Raw genomic sequence first — 12,046 nt, 5'->3', positions numbered from 1 at the left:
CCACACACCAGGCGATTGTGGCGCCCAAAGCTGCGGCATCCGGGCTTAGCGCTCATGTGCGCAGCACAAGCCTCTTAGGGCACGGCGTGAGCCCGCCGCCCGCAGCCCAGGGCCGGCACCGGGGTCCGGCAGCCCCGCACCCCGCGGCGCTCACCGAGCCAGCGCTGCCGCCGGCTGGTGCCCGGCCACGGCCCGGGCAGCGACCGGGAGAGCGGGGGTGTCGCGGGCAGAGCCAAATTATTTAATTAAGGGCTCCTGGCAGCGAGAGGACAGAGCCGATTAGCGGCCAAAGGAAAGCGCGTGCTGGGGAGCTGGAGCTGCCCCCGGCCGGCAGCGCTGCAGCGGCTGCACGTCTGCCGCCTCACCTGTGCGGGGCTGGGGCAGGCAGTGGGGCAGGCAGTGGGGCTGGGCTGGGGCAGAAGGTGGGGCTGGGCTGGGGCCTGGCAGTGGGGCAGGCAGTGGGGCTGTCTTCCGGAGCATCCCATCCCTGCCGGGTCACTCAGCTCCCCATCCATGGCTGTGGAGCATCCATGGGGTGCTTAGGAGCATGGCCCACACACATCCAATGTCCCCAGAGTCCCCAGTCCCCACAGCAAGGCGCACACAGAGCTGGCCCTGCAGCCCGGCACGGGCCCACACCTATTTACAGATATGACAGATAAATTACAGCACTGTGCACAGGGACTCGAAGGTGCACGAGGAAGCACCACAGGACAAACTTCCCCCCTACAGATCCCCCTGGCCCCACAGTTCTCCCTTCCAGAGGTCCAGGTCCCCCTTGCCTGCCTCACTGTGTCCGTGTGCCCAGGCACCAGGGGCGGACGGGGCCGGGCACGGCTCAGCGCAGCCCTCGCAGCTGGCTGCGGGCTCAGAAGTGGCTCTCGGCCGTGGTCTCCGGGAACTCGTAGCAGTGGTGGTGGCCCCCGAGGGCGAGGTGCTCTGCGGCGCTCCTCTCCAGGCGCTGGGAGCCGCCCGGGGGGCCCAGGCTGCGCCCCAGCCCGTTGGTGCAGCCGCTCACCAGCTGGTGCTTCTCGCAGGTGGTGCCCGCACCGTTGCGGGCGCTGGGCGCGTGGCTGTAGGTGTGCTTGTACTCCTCAGCCAGGTCCTTCCCCAGCTTCCAGCGCTGCCAGCGCTTCAGCAGCTCTGCCTGCACCTGCGGGAGCAGCTGTCAGTGTGAGCCTGTGCCCTCTCTGTCTGTGACCCTGCTGTCTGTGCCCCGCTGCCCATGCCCCCTATTGCCTGTGCCCCCCTGCCCGTGCCCCACTGTCCTGCTCACCTCCTTGTTGACAAAGCAGTAGAGAATGGCCACCAGCAAACCCTGGGAAGGTGGAGGAGAGGCGTGAAGAGCATAACCAGACCTCAGTCCAGTCCCTCCTGAGACTGCGTGTCCCCAAGGAGGGCTGGGCTCACCTGGAAGGAGCTCAGGAAGAGATCGAAGAAGAGCTTGACGTAGCGCAGTGTGCCCTGGGCGTGCTCGTCCGTGATGAAGGCAAAGACCACCTCGTGGATGCCCAGCAGCGGGATCAGCGTCAGCGTGGACCTGGCCAGCCTGTGGGACGAGGGTCACGGGTGGGCACGCAGCCCTGTGTGCCGTGGGAACACGGGATCCACACCACAGTGTAACCCCACAGTGTAACCCCACAGTGTAACCCCACAGTGTAATCCCACAGTGTACCCCACAGTGTACCCCCACAGTGTGCCCCCACAGTGTACCCCACAGTGTGCCCCCACAGTGTACCCCACAGTGTAACCCCACAGCGTAACCCCACAGTGTACCCCACAGCGTAACCCCACAGTGTGCCCCCACAGTGTGCCCCACAGTGTAACCCCACAGTGTAACCCCACAGTGTAACCCCACAGTGTGCCCCCACAGTGTACCCCACAGTGTAACCCCACAGTGTAACCCCACAGTGTACCCCACAGTGTAACCCCACAGTGTACCCCACAGCGTAACCCCACAGTGTAACCCCACAGTGTACCCCACAGCGTAACCCCACAGTGTAACCCCACAGTGTGCCCCACAGTGTAACCCCACAGTGTGCCCCCACAGTGTGCCCCCACAGTGTAACCCCACAGTGTGCCCCCACAGTGTACAGCCACGTCCAACACCCACCTGAACTTGTAGTCAGTGTAGCGCATCTGGTGCGCACGGAGCTTGGAAACGAGGATCTGAATGATGCGGATGAAGATGAAGAAGTTGATCTGCAAAGGAATGGAGCGAGCCCTCAGGGGCACAGGCAGAGCCAGAGGAGGGGCAGACAGGACACCTCTGCTCCCCTGCCCTGGGCACCCCCTCCACAGCCATGCTGGGGCCTGTGACACAGACGTGGAGCAGGGGCTGCAGGGGGCTCACCAGGATGGCCAGGAACACGGGGAAGCGAAGGATCCACCAGAAGCCCATGTTGTTGTTCGTGGACCAGCACCTGCAGAATGGACAGATGGGGACTGCCAGGAAGCCCCTTGACCAGACAGCTGCTGGAGACTGGCATGGATTGGCAGCCTGAGTGAAGCAAGCACTAAGGCCCAGAACCCTGCTCCTTGCCATGGGCAACGGTGTGGAGTGACTCCAGAACCAGCACAACGTCCCTAGAGTCCCCCACACACCTCCCTGTGCCCTGTGCCCCCCGCCAGCCAGCAGCTGGAGCTGGTACTCACTGGATGTTTTCGTAGAGGAACTTCACAATGACCCAGGGAATGAGGAACAGCATGGGTGCCCCTGAGGGGAGGTGAGCAGAGCACGGGTGAGGCACAGCAGGGCACGGGGTCAGGGGCCCAGCCCGCCCACACTCACCCCAGCCGATGCACAGGTAGAGGGTGAAGTAGCTCCTCTCGGAGAAGACGGCCACCACCAGCAGGTTGTGCAGGTAGATGCCTTCCACCAGCAGCCAGCAGTAGTTGGCCACAATGCCGTACTGCATGAAGACCGTGGCTGCCCTGCAGCCTGCAGCTGCCTGTGGGCAGGGGTCAGGGCTGCAGCACTGCCTGTGTGTGTGTGCCCGTGCCCCCAGCCCCACCAGAGCCCCCAGCTCCACAGCACTGCCTGTCCCTGTCCCTGTCCCTGTCCCTGTCCCCAGCCCTGTCCCTGCGCTGACCTCGTCGCTCAGCCACACTTGCACGTTGTAGCCGTCGATCTTGTCGCTGTAGTGGGTTTTGAGCAGGGCGTCGATGACCAGCACGGAGACGCCCTTCAGGATGAAGGAGGCGAACAGGTTCATGTGGATGTAGTTCCTCATGCAGTGCAGCTTGCTGTGGATTTGGGGGCCATTGTCAATGCCCGTGCGTGGGCCCCGGCCTCCCCCTGCCCAGCCTGGGGACAGCCATGCCCAAAGTCCCACCTGAAGCCCAGCAGCAGGGCCAGGGCGAGCAGCAGCGCACACAGGGACACAGAGTAGCCCACAGTGTACATCACCTTGAAGCTGCCATAGGTCCTGGCAAACTTTTCCTGGAAGAGGAGGGAGCGAGTGAGGGCAGGGGCAGACAGAGGGCAGGCAGGGGGGCAGGCAGGGACCCCCACACCCCTGCTGCCCAGGTCTGCCCACCTGCGCCTTCAGGTCCTCGTCATCCTGCTCACACTGTGTGGCATCGCGCAGGGACTGTCCCCGCGGGCCTGTCACCCACTGTCCGTCCGGCCCACAGGTCTTGAAGACGTGTCTGTGCTTCACTGCGAGGGGAGGGATGGTGAGGAGTGCCAGCACCCGTGGGCAGCGTGCACCGGCCCTGGTGTGACTGCCTGCAGCAGCACATGCACACAGCACACAGGTGTCCCAGCACAGCTGCACACACGTGGGAACACACTGCACAGGTGCACGCACACAGAGCACACCTGCACACACTGCACAGCTGCACACACCACCCAGGTGCACGTGCACACGCCCCTCCCCACATTACCTTTCTGGTACCAGGGCAGGAACCAGGGGCAGGGCACGCTGGCTGTGCTGTTGGGCATCGTGTCGGGCCAGCAGGAGAACTTGTCGAAGGTGCGGTTACAGACCAGCTCTGCAGGAGGACAGGAGCTTTGGCCTCCCCCTCCCCTGCCCCTCTGCCTGTCCCCATCCTGCCGGGCCCTGTGCTGGCTCCGGGCCCCATCCCCATCCCAGCAGGACCCTGGGGGCCGCGGGCACTGACCCGTGGGCGCGGGCTGGCGGCTCATGTTGCGCTGGCACTCCTCGCTGTACTCCTTCCACCTCTCCACGACGTTATCCGTGATCTGGGCAGAGGGACCCTGCGGGCACCAGGGACCACCCGTCACTCGTGTCCTGCTCGCAGGGGGCACCGTGCTGTGCCAGGCAGTGACCCCAGCTGGTGCTGCCGAACATGCCGTGCCGTGCCATGCCATTCTGAGCCACACCATGCCATTCTGAGCCACGCCACGCCACGAGGAGGCACAAAGGGGCACCAGAGGCTGTACCACGTGCCATGGTGAGGGCATGCAGTGCGATGGGTGGCTCGGTGGCAGTCCTGCGTGGGTACTGGGCTGAGCGTGGGGCAGAGCACCCTCGTGTGTGACAGCTCATCCTTACCTGGCAGCAGAGCAGCAGCACCAGCAGGGTGAGGAGACGTGGCTGGGACATCCCTCCTCTGGACCCCATGCATGGGACACAGCACAGGGCACACAGCTTCCTACTGGCCCTCAGCAGCTTCTCCAGCCTGGTGGTGCCAGCCCTGGCATGTGGGCAGCCCTGTGCAAGACTCCTGGTCACGGGGACTCCTGGGACACAGCTGGGGGAGATGGGGCTAGGGCAGGTGGGGCTGGAGACGGCTGCTCTGGCACAGAGCCTGTCCCCATCCCCACCTGGCCCTGCTTGGTGTCCATATTCAGATATTTGTTCACTCATTTTTGCACCAAGTGCCTGTATTATCCTCCCCAGGAAGGCACTGGGACGGTGACCATGCAGGTTCTCTGCCTGCCAAGCCAGTTTCAGCCCCTGTGTGGCTGGAGTGCAGTGGCAGTGCTGCCCCCAGACCCTCAGAGGAAACCTGGGCTGGTGCCACCCCACGCTGCTGCTGGGGCCCCGCTGGGCATCACTGCTGAGTCTGAGAATGCAGACCCCCGTGGCAGAGGGGACCCCTGAGCACCCCCTCAGGCTGGCACCTGGGCTCTCCCTGCCTCCACGGGCTCTCCTGCCTGGGCCACCGACCCCCAGCCATGGTCTGGCAGCAGCACCCCAGGGACGGCCAGGGAGGGCACGGGGCAGCAGGGCAGGGACACTGCCATTGACCCGCAGGGATCCTGGCTCGTGGGGCTGCTGTGGGCCTGGGACAAGCTCAGCTGTGGCTCCATCTCCCCCAGCCCAGGGCAGTGAGCTGGGGCTCCGGGTGCTCCACAGGCCGTGGCTCACGAGGTGCCGTAATTCCCGCCAGCCCTAAGCCGGTTATGGGGCTCCTGAGCAGGATTTTGGCTCTTCCCACAAGGGCCCATTTTGGCAGCATCCCCACGGCACAGCCCACTGTGTGGGGTGAGGGCAGCCGGGCCGGGGGCACGGACAGCGGTGCCAGGGCCAGCACGGGCACGGCAGCATGGCCGCAGCCCCTGGGCTCCCCCCGGCACCAGCCACAGCGCCGAGCTCCCCATCAGTCTGCTCCCAGGGCTCGCCGCTCTGCCTGTGCCTATTTTTATCCCTGGGAAAGTCGCGTTTCCTCCGTCCATGCAGACCCACTCGCCATGTCCAAGTGGCTGCTGGAGCAGCTCATTAATCAGCACTTGGGGCTCCAGATGCAGCTCGGGGAGCAGGACCTGCCATGGCCTTATTTAGCCAGTCCCAGGACAGACGGATCTGTCTCCGGGGACAGCTCTCACTGGGTGGGCTCTGTGAACAGGGACCTTTCTTGGGTGCCCATTAGCCCCCTCACCACTGCAGAATTCCTGTTTTTGTCACCACCCCAGCCCCACCCCAGCAGCACAGCTGCCCAACCACTATTCCTGTCCTAGTCCCTCTCCCATCCCACCTCAGGATCCCTGTCTCTTTCCTCCCACAGCCCCATGCCAGCATCCCTGTCCCTGTTCCCCACCATCCCTGTGCCTCCCTCCAGCACACCAGCATCCCTCCCTGTCCCGTGCCACTGCCACTCTGTCCCAGCCCTCGGGAAGATGCCAGTGCCAGTCCCTGGCCAGGCATCAGTCCCTGCCCTGGCTGGGAATGCTCCCCCAGTCCCTGGGTCACAGGGATTTGCTGTCAGCCCCTCTGCGCGGCCGGGGAGCAGCTTTGGGGCAGAGGTGCCGCTATTTTTAGTGGCTGCAGTGGGATTTAGCAGCAGGGAGGCCTCTGCCCTGGACTCCCCCCATCTGGCAGCCACTGCCAGCCCTGCCCCAGCGTGGCCAAGCCGGGCAGACTGCACTGGGTGAGGGGTCCTGGCACGGGGGCCAGTCACGCTCCAGCCCCATCATGGTCTTCCCCCTGTCCCTGCCCAGGCCCTTTGCCCCAGCTGCTGCAGTGCTGCTCAGCCAGATCCCCACCAGCCACAGCAACAGGGTCCCTGCACACAGGGGCTGCTCCCAGCACAGACCCGGGGGTGCAGAGGCAGCCGTGGACCAGCTCTCCCTGGAGTGGTGCCAGTGGGCAGTGGCAGAGAGGGAGCAGAGGCTCTGTGTGCTGGGACAGCGAGGTCTGGGGTGGCCGGGAGCCCTGGCAGCACCCTGGGTCCCTCCCCGGGGCTGGCACTGCCCAGCAGCAGCACCAGGGGTGCCCTGGCAGTGCCTCTGCCAGCTGGACGGGCTGCAGCCTCTCAGCCGTGCCTGGGTGCCACAGGCAGCTCTGCACAGGGGGCCTGGCCCCACATCCTCGCCGCCTCCCTCTGCTGTGCCCAGCCGGCTCCCAGGGCCACATTCCCTGCCCTGGCACCTCATCCCCGGCTGGGGCCAGGCTCTGGGGATGCCCCACCACACCAGGGCATGAGCAGGAGGGTGCCTGGCCTTGAATTGGTGCCTCTGAGGGGCTGCAGTGCAGGACAGCAGGTGTCCAGGGCACTTTTGCCCCACGCTGGTGCTGGACACTGGGGTTTGCTCCTGTGTCACAGTCTGTGGCTGCTGACCTTTGTGGAGCCAGGCCGCAAACACCCAGTGCAGCTCCACCTGGGGCCACAGCTGTGGAGGAGAGACCTTGTGCCAGGAGAGCAGGAACGACGAGACAGCACTGGGACATGTGCAACACCACTGCTGGCAGCCCCTGTGCTGGGGCAGAGGGGTCACACACAGGCACCCCCATCTGCCCTCACAGTGTGGCTGTGGCTGCATTTGCCTTTTCTGAGCCAGCAGTGCCAACCCTGCAGCCACAGGGGCAAAGCAAGGACCCCCACTGCCCTTGGCCTGTGCCCCTGGCGCCCCTGCAGCTCATGGCAGCTGCCCCTGGCCCCAGGGAGGTCGGTAGGGGCCAGCCCAGGCAGGGTGCAGGGCAAACGGAGGCCCTGGGTGCACTGCTGCCATGGCATTGCACCAAGGCGGGCGGCATGGGTGGGAAAGGGCCTGTGCTGGGATTTTGCTCCCCACTGATGGCTGTGCAGCCTCCACGCTACCCTGCAGCAGCTCTGTGCCAGCACGGACCCCCACTGAAGGCTGAGGGCCCAGCCCTGCCTAGGAAGAGACTCCTCATCCCACCATGGCCCCTTTCCCCTGAGGATTTTGCCACCCCAGCCCCTCCGGCACTGCTGCCATCGCACGTGTGAGAGAATGAGCTCCACATCTGGGATCTCTATGGATGGTCATGTGGATCAGGGCTGGGTAACGTCCCCACAGGACACTCATGGGCATCTGCAACGTGACCTGGGAGCACCTTGGCACAGCCACAGCCCCGCACAAGTGCAGCGAGGCTGGCGCAGCCCCCAGAGCCTGGTGCCACAGGACTTGGTGGGGTGGGGGCTTGGCCTCGTGTGAGCACAGCCCCACACCCAGCACAGCCCCGCACCCAGCACAGCCCCTCACCCAGCACAGCCCCGCACTCGGCACAGCCCCTCACTCAGCACAGCCCCTCACCCAGCACAGCCCCACACCCAGCACAGCCCCTCACTCAGCACAGCCCCTCACTCAGCACAGCCCCACACCCAGCACAGCCCCTCACTCAGCACAGCCCCACACCCAGCACAGCCCCACACTCGGCACAGCCCCTCACTCAGCACAGCCCCACACCCAGCACAGCCCCTCGCTCAGCACAGACCCACACCCAGCACAGCCCCACACTCAGCACAGCCCCACACTCAGCACAGCCCCACACCCAGCACAGCCCCACACTCAGCACAGCCCCACACTCAGCACAGCCCCACACCCAGCACAGCCCCACACCCAGCACAGCCCCACACTCAGCACAGCCCCACACCCAGCACAGCCCCACACCCAGCACAGCCCCACACCCAGCACAGCCCCACACCCAGCACAGCCCCTCACTCACCACAGCCCCTCACCCAGCACAGCCCCACACCCAGCACAGCCCCACACCCAGCACAGCCCCACACTCAGCACAGCCCCACACCCAGCACAGCCCCTCACTCAGCACAGCCCCACACCCAGCACAGCCCCACACTCGGCACAGCCCCTCACTCAGCACAGCCCCACACCCAGCACAGCCCCACACTCAGCACAGCCCCACACCCAGCACAGCCCCACACCCAGCACGGCCTCGCTGGCTCGGAGGCAGCTGTGAAGCTGTGGGGGCTGTGGAGCTCTGGAGCTGTGGGGCTGTGCAGCCCCTGGACACAGGGCTTAGCCCCCCATGCGCTAATGCGGTGCTTTCCACGGCTGGCTTGGCTCAGAGCTTGGAGCTACGTGCCAGCTCGGCAGGGGCTTTGGCACTTGGCAGGGGAGGGGACGGTGCTGGGCCAGAGCCGATGCGGTGCCAGTGCCAGCCTGGCCCTGCAGATGCTGCTCCACTTCCCACCCGGGCCCAGGGTGAGCGGGGCAGGGCAGGGGACACGGCCCTGGCAGGGAGGTCCAGGAGTTCTGTCCTGCACCGTCCCTGCCCTGTGTCCCTGCCGGAAGCTCAGGGAGGTTTCCTACTCTCCTTCTCCGTTCTTTCCTTGAGAACTAAGTACGAGGAACTTTGGCAGCAAAGGAGCAGCTGAGCAGCCCAGAACAGTCCTTGTGCTGCAAGGCTGTGACTTGTTTGCACAGAGCTACGAGATTGTGGAATGGGTGGCACACGGAGAGAGCGAACATCACCAGGCCCTGGTGATGGCAGATTCTGTCTAACCCTGGACCAAGAAAACCCAAACCAGCCCTGACAGTGTTTTCATCTACAGGAGCATAGGATGCTCTTTGCATCACCTCCCCTTCAGCCTGGTCACCACAAGCCATGGTCAGGGGGCACCTGCACAGCTGCCTTGTACCAAACCATGATACAGGGACCATGATACAGCCTGGCAGCAGCCAAATCACCTTGCTGCCCAGCTGGCTCTGGCATGGGGATGCTGAGCCACACAGCACCTCATCCCTGGCTCGAGGAAAGGGGTGTTTTTGTTCATCACGTTGCATGAAAACCTGTGAAACACAGACGGAAGGCACAGGAGGCAGTGTGACACGTGTGGTTAGCATGTCACAGGGGAGGCACAGGGCTGGGAAAAGCCTAGGAAAAGGTCAGTGCAGACAAACTGGTGCACACACTCCCCTGCACTGGGATCTCCACACCCGAGCAGCAGATGTGCAGCCCCAGCAAGGCAGGGCTGCTGCGGGGGCCATGCGTGCCCAGCCATCCTCTGGCACCACAGGCGTGTGCACCCGCCCCCAGAGCTGGGGCAGATCAACAGGGACATGGGGACACAGGACAAAGCAGGAGGCAGTGGTGGAGCACAGGGGATGGAGAAGAGCAGCCATCCCATCTCCCCCATGTCCGGCTTCTCCTGCCCCAGTCCCTGCCTGGCACAGCGAGGTGCATGGAGATGCTGTGCTCAGTGGCTGGTTTTAGCCCTGTGCTGCTGATCAGGGTTTGCGGTCACATTTTTTCATTAACTATTTTTAATCCACATTTTGCCTATTCTCTGTTCAGCCTTTTCTCTTTTTCCCTCTCTAGGCAACAGAACATAAAAAAAAAAAAAAAAAAAAAAAAAAAAAAAAGAAAGAAATGCACCGCAGTGTGCGGAAAGGAGCAGGATTGGTGGGAAGCCACAGGAGCTGGCAGCTGGGGCAGCACTAACACGCTGACGAGGGGTCCTGCAGGCCCTAAATTTTCCTGCTGATGCACAGACAAAATCACAGGGGCAGTCACTGAATTTGGTGTGGGTCAGGACACCGCGGCAGGCGCCGCACGGGCAGGGGGCTCAGCAGAGCTGATGCTCCATCCTGAGGCCATTCTGTGCCGGGGAGCAGGCTGGCCCCGCGGTTCCTGCGTCCCTCACCACCCGGGGGAAGTGCAGGGCCGGGCAGAGGGGACCCGCAGCAGTTTTGGAGATGCACTTGCAACCAGGAGGACGGCAAGGTCACATACCCGACATGTCCTGGTTAAACAAAGCCATTTACCAACGCCGTGTTGACACAGCAGAGCTCGGGACAGAGTCACAAAGGGCACTCGCACCAGGCCCCCGTAATACCCAGAGAGCTTGGGGAGAGCTGGGACCTGGCAAAGTGTCCCCTGCCTCGGCCCCTCTGCAGGACACGCGTGGGCACCGCTGTGCCCGCGGCAGGGACACCACGCACGGCCCGCCCCGACCGAGGCTGCTCCGGGAATCGCTCCCAAAGCGGCGGAGTCCAGCCGGAATCGCTGCCCGGGGCAGAGCCCAGGGGTGCCGTGAGTCCGACGGCAGCGCCCCTGCCCAGGAATGCCAGCGGGCAGCGGGCGCAGCCCTGCGGGAGCCCCAGGCCCAGAGCACCCAGGGGCTCCTTTTCCCCGGGGCCGGCGCCCAGCACCGGGGCGGCTCGGGGAGCTGCGGCTCCGGGGTCCCGGGGCTCCATTCGCGGCCCCGGGGTTGCGCAGTCCTCGCTCGAATCCACATCCCCGCGACGGGACCGGCGACATCCCGAGCCCCGAGCCCGCGGCTGCGGGCGCTCCCTGCCCTCCTCCCTCCCTGCCCTGCCGGTACCTGTCGGGGCTGGGCTCGCGGCGGCTCCCGAACGCATCTCGGGACCGGCGGGGAGCGGGTCCGGCGCGCTCGGCGAAACTTTAGCGGAGCCGCGACGGCAGCGGCTGTGGCGACCCAGGGGGAGGGACCGGCTCGGGGGAGGGACCGCGGGCACGGAGCCGCGTCCCGCCGCCCCGCTCCTCCCGCCGGCACCAGGGGGGCACAGCCGGTGCCCAGCCCCGCCCGAGCGCCGGGCGCTGCCCCCGCATCACCGGCGGCCGCTGCCGGGAGCGCCGCCGCTTGTCCCCGCCCCGCCCCGCTCCCGGGCACCTGCTCGGCTCGGCGGGGACGGGCGGAGCGGCGGGGGCAGATAGACCCGCCAGCCCCGGGGGAGCGGGCCGGGGACCCGTTCATCGGAAGGTTTCCCCGGTCCCAGCGCGCCGCCCGCTCCGGGGGCTGCTCGAAGCCTTCGGGAGCCGGGCGGGTCTCGCCGCCGGCCGCCTCAACACCCGCGCTCCGGCCGCCGCCGGCGGTGACGGGTCAGTGTCGGCCGCCGCCGTCCCGCTGCAGGTAAACACAGCCCAGGAACGCACCGGGACCGGCTGGCCAGGGCGGCAGGGGGACCCGGGGAGCCCCGGCCTGGGGGTGCCCTGTGCCGGCCTCCCGGCACGAACGCATTTACCCGGGGCCGTGCCGGTTGAGCCCGCACGAAGCCCGGTGGGCGCTCAGCGCAGCCCCGCATCCCCGGAGCCGCCTCCCGCGGGCTCCGCTCCGGCGGCCGCCGCCGGCAGCAATTTCCCCGGGTGTGGGCACAGGAGCGCGGGGACCCGCGGGGGTCTGGCCTTTGCCACGAGGATCGGAGCCACCGCTTCCCCCGGAGATGGCCCCGGCACCTTCCAGGCCGGGAGGGGGCTTTGCGGGAGGGCGGGCAGCCGGAGCCGTAGCTGGAGCGGGCAGAGGTGCCCGGGGAGCCGCTGCAGGCAGCAGGGCGGGAGCAGGGGCAGGCGGCACGGCCACGGCCACCGGCTGTGCCAGCCCCGCGTTCCCCGATGCGCAGCAGATAAGCGGT

At 66.0% G+C, this 12,046-nt stretch overlaps 1 protein-coding gene across 1 annotated transcript; it reads right to left on the bottom strand.

Annotated features, from left to right (window-relative positions):
* Positions 1 to 442: 442 nt before the first annotated feature.
* On the bottom strand, positions 443 to 11,108 carry GCGR (glucagon receptor). The gene is made up of 14 exons (XM_059485685.1): positions 10,999 to 11,108; positions 4,521 to 4,719; positions 4,126 to 4,222; positions 3,889 to 3,996; positions 3,540 to 3,661; positions 3,336 to 3,442; positions 3,093 to 3,246; positions 2,792 to 2,951; positions 2,656 to 2,716; positions 2,354 to 2,423; positions 2,114 to 2,202; positions 1,411 to 1,549; positions 1,277 to 1,318; positions 443 to 1,153 (listed from the first exon to the last, which is right to left on the bottom strand). Exons 2-14 carry the CDS (start codon positions 4,587 to 4,589, stop codon positions 869 to 871), a joined length of 1,503 nt encoding a protein of 500 aa, XP_059341668.1. The 5' UTR covers positions 4,590 to 4,719; positions 10,999 to 11,108; the 3' UTR covers positions 443 to 868.
* Between the last annotated feature and the right edge of the window lie 938 nt (positions 11,109 to 12,046).

Source organism: Ammospiza nelsoni, chromosome 19 (genome assembly GCF_027579445.1).
Source record: "Ammospiza nelsoni isolate bAmmNel1 chromosome 19, bAmmNel1.pri, whole genome shotgun sequence".
Taxonomy (NCBI): Eukaryota; Metazoa; Chordata; class Aves; order Passeriformes; family Passerellidae; genus Ammospiza; species Ammospiza nelsoni.
Note: the sequence above shows the minus strand (reverse complement) of the source record. Positions and strands in the feature narration are given on the sequence as shown.